The sequence below is a fragment of the Leopardus geoffroyi genome, chromosome A1 (genome assembly GCF_018350155.1).
Source record: "Leopardus geoffroyi isolate Oge1 chromosome A1, O.geoffroyi_Oge1_pat1.0, whole genome shotgun sequence".
NCBI lineage: Eukaryota > Metazoa > Chordata > Mammalia > Carnivora > Felidae > Leopardus > Leopardus geoffroyi.
Genome location: NC_059326.1, coordinates 192470644 through 192483883, shown reverse-complemented (window position 1 = coordinate 192483883; position 13240 = coordinate 192470644). Strand labels below are relative to the sequence as shown.

Here is a 13240-nt window from a genome sequence, read left to right as displayed (position 1 = left end):
ATGGGTAGTCTCCCTTTTCCCACCTCACAAAATGTCTAAGTCTTAGAACTTTGACTGATTGATCTCAGGAGAAATTGTAAGTTTCTAGCTGCCACAACTTTATACCATAGGCCCAGGAGTTCTGAAACCTTGCTCAGATGACAAAAGACTTGTTACATATTTAGGTAACAAAGTATTAAGTGTATATATTTAATTACACAAACAAGGAACAACTTTACTAATAGAAATTATTAAGGGTATGTGATATGGAGTCACAGCCCTGAGCACACACAACCATGAACTTTAAAAAAAACCCCAGCTGGGAAAAAAAAAAAAAACAAAAAAAACCCAGCGGCTGGTCTACAGGGGTAAAGAACATTTTGTACAACCATTTTGTGATATAAAGGCGTTTTGATGAGCCTAAAAAAATAAATCCATTAAGCCTTTAGCTCTTTATTTTCCTAACCTTTTCCCAGGGTGGCGGTAGCTTCCAGGTCAGATGCTGGTAAGGGGCAGTGGTTTCTTTCAATAACTGTGGCTAGATGTGATACTGTGAAAACTTTTCCCATGTCAGTTTCTATAACTAAACTGCCCTGGTTTCCCTTTGCCCCACAGTCTTATCCTGACCAAGGTGCTAAGAAGTTTTTTCTAAAGACCTTCACTATTTCGATCCCAGTCTTCCACCAGATCCACTTTACCACTTCAAAGGGGTTTAGAGGCTTAAGATAACCTTTTAAGAAATGAATGGAGTTTCTAATGGCACCAAAGATACAGCTTAAGTTACAGAGATGGAACAATACATAGGTCAGAGACAGAGAAATTTCAAACTGAGTAAGGACCTGGCTTAGTTTCCTGGTCATGACTATCAAGTCCTAGAGAGTCCATGAAACACAGGATTTGGCCACATACCCACTGAGATGATACTACTGGGTAGCTCTGGCTCCCGGGCTTCCTCCTCACCCTCCTGGTCCGACAGACCGTTCTCAACAGGTCCCGAGCTCTCCCTGATGCTCTCGTCTTCATTCCCGTCATACACATCCTGCTTTACAGGAGCTCTCGAAGTGGGCTTTTTCTTCTTTTTGGGCTTTGGCTTAGGTTGAGAGAGCCTTTTTTTCTCTAATTCAATACTTTTCTTACCTAGAGGTATCGCGATTAAGACAAAAGATAAAGTATAGATTCTTGGTTAAAAGCACTCTAGGAGACAATCTCCAAAACGTCCTCACTCTTTTTTTTGATAGTATTCTCACCACTTCTCTTCCTTCCCCATGAATTTTTAGAGTTAGAGTATCAAAAAGTTAACCATACCAAACCCTTTTAGGATTTCATTAAACCATGAATATGATGCCCAATTATCCTTGAATACTTACAGTGTGTATCCTACACACAGGGACATTCTCCTACATTACCACAACACAACCAAGAAAATCAGGAAATTAACATCGATGCATTACTACTGTCTACTCCACAGACTGTATTCAAGTTCTGCCAGTTGTACCAAGAATGTCTTTTATGGCAAAAGGAATCAATTCAGGATTACATGATGAACTTGCTTGTTACATCTCTCTAGTTTCCTTCAGTCTGGAGGAGGCTCGTTTTCCTGTTAATTTGCATGACTTGAAACTTTTAAGATTACAGGGCTGTTATTTTGTTGATTTCCCCCACCGCCTGATGTCTGCTATGATTAAATTTAGGTTTTACATTTGGGGTTGGAATACATAGGAGTGATGCTGTCAATGTAACACAGTGGGTAGCACATAGTTTCTACTTGTCTCATTATTTGTTTACTTCCATCACTAGATTAAGGGGGCAGGTTTCTCCCTGAAAACTTATTTTCCCTTTGTAATTAATAAGTTTGCATCCACTAGTTTTACTATCCACCGATGTTTCTTGACAAAAAACTGTTACTATGATGGCTGAATGGTAATTTTCTAATTCCATCATTCATTCTACATTCATTAGTTGGCATTCTGTAAAGAGCTTTTGTTTCCCCCTGTTTATTTAGACCTTCATTCCCCACCCCCCCAATATGGACTCATGGATTCCTATTTTTTTTTAATTTTTAAGTTCATTTGTTTATTTTTAGAGAGCAACAATGAGCAGGGGAGGGGCAGAAAGAGAGGGAGAGATTCCCAAGCAGGCTCTGCGCGATCAGCGCAGAGCCCGACGCGGCGCTCAAACTCATGAACTGTGAGATCGTGACCTGAGCCTAAATCAAGAGTCAGATGCTTAACCAACTGAGACAGGCAGGTGCCCCCTAGTTTTAATCCATTACTATGTATTTATTTTTTAAGTTTTAAAGCATTTATCCCTTGCTTTTTAAGTCATCTTTACTGAGGTATAGTTTAACACAATATACCCACTTTTTAATACTTCGATGAGTTTTTTTTTTTAATTTTTTTTTTTCAACGTTTATTTATTTTTGGGACAGAGAGAGACAGAGCATGAACGGGGGAGGGGCAGAGAGAGAGGGAGACACAGAATCAGAAACAGGCTCCAGGCTCTGAGCCATCAGCCCATAGCCTGACACGGGGCTCGAACTCACGGACCGCGAGATCGTGACCTGGCTGAAGTCGGACGCTTAACTGACTGCGCCACCCAGGCGCCCCAATACTTCGATGAGTTTTGACAGATGTATGGTCATGTAACTCACCACTGTGAATAAAATATTTCCATTATCTCATTTCCTCATGCCTCTTTGCAGTAAGATGCACCCCCTTCCTGAGTCCCAGGCAGTCACTCATCTGCTGTCACTATAGTTTTGCCTTTTTAGAATTTCATATTGTAGATACTTGTGTTTCTGACTGTACGTTAGAATTACACAGCATGCATTCTTTTGTGCCTGGCATCTTTTGTTCAGTGTAACATTTTTTTGGGATTCACACATTTTGCTATGTTTATCAGTAGTTACTTTCTTTTCATTGCTGAGTAGAATTCCACTGTAGGGATATACCAGTGTATTTACTGTGCCAATTGACATGTGGGTTGTTTCCAGTTTGTGTTCATTACAGATAAAGCTACCATGAGCATTTTTTTTTTTTTTTTTTTACAAATCATCATGTGGATAGATCATTTCATTTATTTAGGCACATTTTTAGTTGTTGAATATATAACTGGTATCAGTTAATCTTTGCTAGCCAGGGAGTTCTTCTGTTCATTATTTTCAAGTTCAGACTGTCTCAGATTTGGTTAGTGGGAGCCCCTGCAAGCTGGCTTCTTTGTCCTCTTGACAGATCTCAGTTCTTTGGACATTTCCTTCCTCTGTGGCATTGGATGATGTGCCAGGCCCATCTTGTATTTTTCCTGCCTCAACCTGGAATTAGCCATTTCTCCAAGAAGCCCTGGTTAGTCTCTCTTAACAGAGAATGCTATCTAGAAACCAAGATGTGGGCATAGGTCTACTCGACACTATTTGGATGTTGTCCTTAGGCCCCTTATGGCTGCCTTCCTTGATTAGGAAAGCAACCCGTGCCATGCTGTTGCTGCCACCTTAGAGAGCAATCCTGAATCTCCAGTGACCATTACAGAGCCCTACATGAATGTCCTCTTTGCTTGAGCCTGATCAACTTAGTTACTGAGGTAGGGAGAAAGGGAAGTAGGCAAGCATTTATGGGCTCCCAGTTCTGACTGACCTTGAGGAGGCCGAGAATGTTCTTGCATGGGAGTGAGCCATTTGTACACACAGAAGTCATCTGCCCCTGAGTAGATGCAGTCTGGATCCAGTGGGGACCATGCCACACAAAGCAGTCGACCTCGATGTCCTCGGAAGTTGCACAGAGGCTCTTCTCTGAGAGTATCCCACACCTAAAACCAAAAGCCACATGACGGCATAGATAATTTTTGGTTATTCTATTGCTTTGGGGAGCAGGTATAAATTTAAAAAGATTTAAACAAATCTGTGTACTCTTGTTTACTCTTATGACTTATTATTTCCTCTTAGGTGTTCAAATTTCAGAAATGGTATTTCCTGTGTCATGAGAATTCTAATTCAGAACTCACAGCTGCATGTGTAGTCCATGCTTACAGTTCTAATTATTTTGCAGGTGATTCTTCTGCCCCATTTCTTGGCAAATGATCAATTTCCTTACTGTTTCTTAAATTACTCCAGTCTCCATTTCACAGAGGGCAGCCCTTCATGGCTTCTTGGTTTGTGCAGATAACTCAATTATAACTCAACAGAGACTGACATCCATCACAGAGATTATTAGCTCTCTAGTTACTAATGTCTATTCTGGTTCTGATATCTGAAAGTCCTATCTCATAGCTCAGGCTTGGCATCTCACTTTTATTTCTTCCAACCTGAAGATTTCTGACTTACAATTTATTATTAAAAAAATTGTTCATGATTTATAGCCATTTGTGTTTAAGACAGGAACAGGTACTTTTCACATCAATTTAGCCCATCTTAAGACAGTAAGAATGAAATCTTAAAAGATACTAGAATTTAGCTAGTTCCCTATCAATGCTTTCCCTTTCATCTAAGTAAAAAAAAAAAAAAAACCCCAAACCCCCCAAAAAACAATCTTAGCCTGCCAAAGGCCTGGATATGTGGGATGTTTTCTAGAGCTCAGAATATCCCTTTCTGTACAAGATAATGGTGAGGAAAAGAATGTACACAACTGGGGGAAAAGAGGAAAGAGTTCAAATTAGAGTATGTGGTGAGGAACCCACAGAATCAAGGACACAATAGTACCTGAGCTGTACCATCATAGGAAGCAGATACCAGCCTTCCATCATGATGTGGGCTCCATGCCACACTGGTAATCTTGGCTGTGTGCCCTGACAGGGTCCGGTAGGGCTCTGTAATGGTCACTGGAGATTCAGGATTGCTCTCTAAGAGACAAGGGAAAGATGACATTTCTACCAACAGCCAACAACAAAAAGACTCAGAGGAAGGTATTATTGTGGAGAGTCAAGATTTTGCCATATGCTTTCTAGATGACTTTCAGCAGGCAATGTTATTTATTGGTTAAGACTGTGGGCATGTCCACAGTACTTGGCATATGGGTTTACTGCATTGTTAGCTGTCATTTTGTCTTTTCAAAAGCCACCAAAGTGAAAATAATACCTTTTGCATATGGTACCAAGGAGGATGTATCATCACTTTTATGGTAGCTAAAGATATATAATCTGAATCTATAAGAAAAACACCAGATTAAGGGGGCATCTACAAAATAACAGGGCAATATTCTTCAAAGATTAAAAACAAAATGGCTGTAGGGCTCCTGGGTAGTCCAGTCATTTAAGCATCTGACTCTTGATTTTGGCTCAGGTCATGATCTCTCAGCTCCTGAGACCAAGCCTCATGTTGGACTTTGCGCCTGGGTGGCTCGATTGAGCATCCGATTCTTAATTTTGACTCAGGTCGTGGTCTCATGGTCATGAGATTGAGCCCCTCATTGGGCTCCATGCTGAGTGTGGAGCCTGCTTGGGATTCTCCTTGTCCTCTCTCTCTCTGCCCCTCCCTTGTTCACGCGTGTGCTATCTCAAAAATAAATACAGTTTAAAAATGAAAAAGGGCTGAGAAACTATTCTAGATATAAAGGATATTATTGGATCAATCAACAAAACTAGAATATGGATGACAGATTAAACCATTGTATATTGTTAAATTAACTCAAGTTGATAGTGGAATTGTGGATTGTAAGGGAATATCCTTATTCTTACAAAATACACAACTATTAAGGGACATGGAGAGAATGACGCATTCAACACAAAAGGTTTGGGAAAAGTACATACACAGACACATAGAGAACCAAGCAGCAATTATCCCTTTCAGCCAGAACTGCCATTTTCTAATAATTTGCCACAAGGACCAACACAAAGGGAAAGAGGAGAGGTACTTGCTGTATGTTCCCTATGCCTTTTAGAAAACTTGGAGTTGTTCCTTTGGCCACATACATGTTAATCTACAAGAAAAGTGATACTGTGGACATCAAGGGAATAGGCACTGTTCAAAAAGGAATGCCACGCAAATTTTACCATGGCAAAACTGGAAGAGCCTATGGTGTTACCCAGCATGCTTTTGGCATTATTGTAAGCAAACAAGGACAAGATTCTTGCCAAGAGAACTAATGTATGTATTGAGCATATAAAGCACTCGAAGAGCCAAGACAGCTTCCTGAAGCAGTGAAGGAAAATGATCAGAAAAAGAAAGAAGTCAAGGAGAAAGGTACTTGGGTTCAACTGAAGCACCAGCCTGCCCCACCCAGAGAAGCACACTCTGTGAGGACCAGCGGAAAGGAGTCTGAGCTGCTGGAACCCATTCCATATGAATTCATGGCATGGTAAAAAAAAAAAAAAAAAAAAAAAAAAAAAGACCTTAAGGCTGTAAAAATGCTTCCCTTAACTGAGTAGGAGTGTGGGGTCCTCTCCCTGAAAGAAATATTTAAAGCAAAAAACAAAACAAAATAAAACAAAATGAAACAAAACAAAAACAAAAACCAAGCAAATATGACAAAATGTTAATAGCTGTTGAACGTTTGAACAAGAGTATGGGAGTTCCCAGTCTGAAAGGGATATTGATTCTGGCCAACTTTTTTTCTTGTTCTATTATTCAGTAGGTAAAAAATAAAAAACAAGCTAAGATATTAGTGTTAAAGTAGACAAAGATCTGCATTGCTCTGAGGAACTAAGTCAATGCCCTCAGCCGAAGTGGATGCTTAACTTGGCATCCTGATAATAATGATAAAGACCAGGATAAGCTTTCTAACATATCATGCTCATTAGTTACATACTGTCTACTACTTATTGTTAGGAAAATCTGTCTATACTTTAATAGTTTTCCATATTGCTTTTAACTTGAGAGAACCACTGCTAGAATCATTTTTTGTTGTTACAGATAAGGATTCTCAGAAAACTACTGGAAATTCTAGAGAAAATGAAAATGTCAACTGTTTTCACTATTTTCACAGCACATACTTGGCACTACTCTTCAAACAGCACAGTGTCAGATTATAATTTCTTCATATTAGGAAAGAAGTAATCGCACTTCTTTTGTATTAAAAAAAAGGGCTCTTCTAACCACCTATTATGGTTTTTGTGGGTGCTGAGCAGGGTCAAAGACTCCTTAAGGAATAAGTCATGGAAATGTGAAAAAGATCAACCTGCTAGGCAGGAATAGTACTTACCAGAACACATAGGTTCTGCAATCAGGCTTGAATCTAGGCTCCCCTTCACACTAGCTATGGGACTTTAGGAAGTTAAGCTAACTTCTCTGGGCCTCAATTTAAACATCAGGAAAATGCGGCTAACACAGTCTACCTCACAGGACCATGAGAATTAGATATGGTCAAACACGGGAATGGGATGTGTGTGTAAAATACTCAAACACTGAAGGAAGAGGGTATAAACTGGCACAATCTTTTTGGAGCCACTTAGCAATAACAATACTCTATTATTTTTTTTTATTTTTATTTTACTAAAAAAACTTTTTAAAATGTTTATTTATTTTTGAGAGAGAGAGAGAGAGAGACACCACATGCGAGCAGGGGAGGGGCATGGAGAGAGGGAGACACAGAACCCAAAGAAGGCTCCCGGCTCTGAGCTGTCAGCACAGAGCCCAACACGGGGCATGAACCCACGAACTGCGAAATCATGACCTGAGCCAAAGTTGGAGGTTTAACTGACTGAGCCACCCAGGTGCCCAGCAGTAACAATACTGAAAAAAAAACTGGAGAAAACATTCAGCAAACTAATCATGCTGGTTATGACTGAGGGATGTTATTATGGGAGGAACTTCATTTTTTAAGTTAACCTTTTTGTCATGTTTGAAATTTTTGTCTTATTATAAGTAAGATGAATATATTACTTTTGAAAGCAGAAGCAACAATAAGAATAACATTTTAATACCAAAAAATAAGTAAAAAGGTACAAAACTTGGAATGCAGAATAGCTGAACACATATGGCCCCAGGATGTAAGAAAGCAAAGTTACCTATGACAGTCTTCAGGTTGTGCACATAAATGACCGCATTGTTGGACCCAGAGGCCATCAGATAGCTCAGCTCCGGCTGACTGCCGTGCTCATGATGCCAGCTAATGGTATTCACAAGCTTGTGATGCTGCTGGATGGTACATATCAGTTTCAGGTTGGGAACTTGAAATATTTCTATTGATCTGGAGTCACAAACCCATGAGACAAGAAAGATGGATGGTCAAATTACAATCTAATGCAAACAAGTATCTCCCTCATTCCATCACTCAACTAAAGGTGAAATGGAATAGGATAACCCTATCTATCACTGCAGAGGTCACTCTCTTATAGAGAGCCAAAAACAAAAAGTTGTTTTTTAAAACAAATGTATTCAGCTTTGAAAAAATCCCATCAATCTCTGGGCAGCAGTTGTGTTTATCAGGCTCTTGTAATAAACGGTGCTATGGAAAAGCTAAAAGAATTAATGAGCCAATGGCTAAATTAGGACTATGTAATTAGGATCAACATTGGAAAGAGCATGGTGAGGTCTAAAAACCATTTCTTCCCAGGCTTAGTTTAAAAAAATGAAGGACGATTTATGCATTTCAGTGCAGATCAACATTTTGTGAAGCATAAAACAGCTGAAACACTGAATGGACAAACATTTCTTTAGACTGAAAATACCCAACTTATTTTGCATTCTCAAAAATACAAAGAGCTTCCAGATCATTCAAGGATATTAAGGACAGGTCAGAATATCATATTCAACTAGGCTACCCCAACTAAAACTATAGATGGCATTAGTCAGCTTTTGATCAAATGTGTAATACATACAAAAACAAAGTTTTCTGAATTTGTGTTTTTTTAAGAAACAAACACATACCCATCTTCGTTGCCAAGGGCCATGATTTTGCCATCTGCTTTCCAGCTGACCTCTGTGTGTACAGGCAATTTGTACTAGAAAGCAAAACAAACCAATCTTGACTAAAAGCACACTGTTCTTCTCTCTGCATATCTTACAAATCAATGATGACAGCATGAGAAAAAAAATCCCTAGTTTAAAATGTTCTAATTTTACAACTTGTACATAATCTACATAATTAGCCAAAGAGTTACTAAGAGCAAATATTCAAATTGTAATTTCCTTAATTGGGACAAAAAAGAGAGGCTAGTAAATACCCAATGTCTACAGTGTCTAACCTTGTAAAATAAACTTTTTAATTTTTATCCCACAACAGAGAGTGTAACATGTCCATTTTAAGAACGTGGGGGTCATGTCTCCTTAACAAAATAAGTAACATATATATATATATATATATATATATATATATATATACACACATATATATATGTGTATATATATACACACACACACACACACACACACACACGTCTATACATATACATACATATACATACATACACACATACACATGTCCTTGTTTTCATCCTATTTCTATTTCTTTTCTTCCTTCCTTTCCCTTTCCCTTTCCTTCTCCTTTCCCTTCCCTCCTCTCCCCTCCCTCTCTTTCTCTTTCCTTTCCCTTTTCCTGTTCCTTTTTTTAATAACTCTGTTGGTCTTTCCCCAAGGCTGACTGGGCCCTCTTGTTTTCTTACTTGTCTCTTTAGACCACCTCATGTATGCCCAACAGCTTCATCAGCTACCGTTCACGTGAAGGAATTCCAAGTTTCTTTCTTTTTTTTTTTTTTTAAAGATTTTACTTTTAAGTAATCTCTACACCCAATATGGGGCTTGAAACCACATCCCCAAAATCAAGAGTCGCATACTCCACTGACTGAGCCAGCCAGGCACCCTTCCTTGTATATATATTCAACTGCCACAAAACTAAAAGCTCATTAGGAACAGGAATTTTGTCTCTTTTATTCATTGCTGAATGTTAATGTTGAGACATTTAATGAAGGGATATAGTCAATAAAAATAATTCAGTTTATGACTAAATGTAATTTTTATGCTAGCCATTCAAAAATAATGAGCACCAATAAAAATACTCATTTGAAAGAGTAAAAGAACTCTCAACATATTTCACTTCAAAAGACAGTTCTGACGTTGATAAAATGGTAAGGCAAAAGTGATTAAATGTGGATATCTGGGTCAAGGATAAAAGGGAATTATTTGTATTATTTTTGTGTAAATGTGTTAATTATTTCACTAAAAAATGGAAAATTAAAATGGCAATTCTGTCTTGAGCAAAATACCTTCTAGCCACACTTGGCCACCATATTATAGTTATCTTTACCAAGGTCTCACTCTGGAGGAAGTAGCTGGCCTAAAAAGGATGCTTCATATCCAAGATCTGAAAGTTTATCATAAATCACCATGGCAATTGAGACAAACTTTTTTTTTTTTTTGTGGTTAAGTTCCTTGCTTTACTCAGGTATAAAGACTTCTACATTATGTTTTATAAATCACAAATTCACTGAAGCTCTTAAGAACATCTAAGAAATCTGAGTGAGCATAATGGATATCTTTAATAATGGCATTTATTATGCAAAATGGGAAACCAAGAAGATGTAGAGACTTGGAGAAGACTTTACATCATAAGAACTCACTTTGATTGAATTGGTGTCCCTGATTAGTTTGTTGATGTCATAGGCCTCTCCACCAAGCTTCCAAGGGTTATGCTGTAAGACAATCCCTTCCCCTCCACAGCTGTATAAAGTAAGGGAAGGTCTGTCTCCTTCTCCTCCTAAATGAGGTAAGAAAAGAAAGCTTATCATTTTTGTAATTCAGCAGCTTAACTACTGGTTACTACAGTACAAGTATAGCATAGTCTGAGTTGTTTTAAAAGAATTATATTAACACACCAGAACAAAGTCACTGTTCTTTGTATATGAACACAGTTGTTGGGAGAAGTAAAAAGACACTAAATCTAAACTAATATTTCTAATGTAACAGATCTGCTTTAAACACTCTTCTGCCATTCAAATAGTACGGGTGCCAAAGTTGGGGTCAAAAACATGTTCTCAGTGTTTATGAGAATTTGCCTTTTGTTTCAGAAATGAGCACCCTACTCTTTGGGCATTTAAATATATGGAGCTGCAGGCTTTCCTATGACTAACTCTAAGTTATAGGAAGTCACAAGCTGTCCTCAGAGCAATGATTTCTTTAGTATTATGGCAATCTTCTTGTTGACCTTTAACAAGCAAACAGTGGTTCTTGTTGGTTTCTGTAAGGACAAGTTTTATTTTCACTACTGCTAGAACTATGCCTGGTGCAAATCAAGAATCCAATAAACAGTTGTTAAATGAATGAAGGAATGAACTACAACTACGGGGCTGCTTGAGTTCTCATGACTTCCATTATCCTCTCTGTGTAGTGCAATTACTATGGAAATGGACAGATGTTTCATTATAGCTGGTTAAGAAAAGTTAACCAAAAACATCTGAATACACTGACTGATTTTTTTTTTTAAGTTTATTTATTTTGAAAGAGAGAGGGAGGGAGGGAGTGCATGCATGAGTGGGAGAGGGGCAGAGGGAGAATCCCATGCAGGCTCTGTACTGTCAGCGTGGAGCCCGACATGGGCTCCCATGAACTGTGAGATCATGACCTGAACTGAAATGAAGAGTCAGATGCTAGACCAGCTGAGCCATCCAAGTACCCCATGAATACACTTATTTTAAAAGATACTCTGAAAGACCTATCTCTTTAGGGATAAGAAAGAGAGGGCTGAGCAGCCAGAAGAGGGAAAGGGTCAGAATACAGTAAAGACAAGAGATCATTTCAGGAATTCTAAGTTTGCTGTAACTATAGGTGAAAACAGATAATCATTACTGCATTACTATAGTTAACTAATATTCTAATTCTGATCAAATTAAAAAGTGATAGCAAATTTTGGTGAACAAATTTTAGGTTGGATACCAGGAGCCAACATGAGACAACTACATGCACAATGGAAAAATTCAGCCAGAAGAGACCAAAAAAATGCTTAAGAGTTTGGGGATGCTTAATATGGGCGAATGATTTCTAACATCACCTGCTATGACTGCCCTCATGGACCCCTGGGGACACAGTAGTCTGCATAAGCAGTCACTGCACTAGAATATTTATAACTTTCCAGCTTGAGTGTCTTACAATTAAATTAAAAGAAAGAGAATACTCTCATGTTTGCTAGAGAATGGCTCAGATACTCACCGAGTGAAATGGGGGGCAGTGGTGGCCCCCAGGCTAAAGTGTACACAGTCTTCTTATGATACGTGCTAGAAATCTGTGGCGGTCTGGAGGGAAGGGGGATTACAAAGAAAGATTTAAACAGAAGACACAGTGGAAAAACAGACCCATCTTTTTCTAAAAGCTCCCTTATTAGTTGCTGATGTTAGAGAAAAGCAATTTAACAGCATCCTTCTCCAAATAGCTGATTGTAGAGAAGCCAACACTTCAATAATATACCATGTAATGATATCTACTACCAAAATGATAAAGTCCCAAACACACTTTACCCAGAAAAAAATATTATCCCCCCCCAAATCTGGCCAGTTTGTAATAACTTTTCCCCCCTGTCTCTCCGAGTTGCCCACTTTACTTAAATGTCACGTATTCTAATATTACTGTAGTTATAAGCACTGTAAAGGCTATCACAACTGGAGAAATACTGAACAAGGCAGAAAATGCAAACTAGTCAGCCCAGAACTAAGGTTACTGCTAAGCATATACAGTCATCATATAAATATAACCCATCTCACCTTCAGATAAAAGACTAAAAGTCATTTTAGGCTTACCCTGTCATTAATATCATATTCTTAAACTAAGACAAGATTTTAGAATAGTTCAGTTTTAAAGTTTTTGTAAGAAAACTTGCTCTTGAGGGTAATTTTGAAGGCTGTGGTGATTAATGACATGTGAGGTGTCAGTAATGGGCAGTGTGGCTGTTACCTTTACTGTAAACTGTATTCTTTGTAGGATTTGAGAATTCCAGGAATCCAGAACCTATGACAAAACTAGCTGCTGACTTATTTATTTCTATGTTTCTGGCACATTTGTTGTTGCCATTCTGGACAATAAACCCCAATTTCTCTGGGCTGAAAGAAACAGAATAAGTATCTGTGGCTGAATGCCTAACAGTGTATCTAGGGCAGCACCCTTCCTTCTACTACACACCTCATAATAACCAGAAGATAGTAATTTCATAGAATTAGTCGGTTTTGTGATGACATATAGTTTTATTTTCTTACATGCCTCTTTGCAATAGTGTATTATTTTTTGAGAATTGAAAGTGGAGTTAACCAGCTGCAGAACGAAAGAATGCAGGTAACTAAGTGCATGTAGGTTCACATGTGTACCTCAAAATTGCATCTAAAAAGGTTAACTCGGAGTATAGTAAATAATTCT

General features: G+C 38.4%; 1 protein-coding gene across 1 annotated transcript in view; it reads right to left on the bottom strand.

Moving 5' to 3' along the window:
• The window catches only part of GEMIN5 (gem nuclear organelle associated protein 5), a 41397-nt gene that overhangs the window by 16807 nt on the left and 11350 nt on the right, over positions 1-13240 (bottom strand). The window contains exons 10-16 of the mRNA XM_045436390.1: positions 12047-12129; positions 10462-10598; positions 8774-8847; positions 7912-8093; positions 4670-4809; positions 3609-3780; positions 889-1116 (exon numbers count right to left, since the gene is read on the bottom strand). Of these exons, the coding sequence (XP_045292346.1) occupies positions 889-1116; positions 3609-3780; positions 4670-4809; positions 7912-8093; positions 8774-8847; positions 10462-10598; positions 12047-12129 (1016 nt within the window). The remainder of the gene's footprint in view (positions 1-888; positions 1117-3608; positions 3781-4669; positions 4810-7911; positions 8094-8773; positions 8848-10461; positions 10599-12046; positions 12130-13240) is intronic.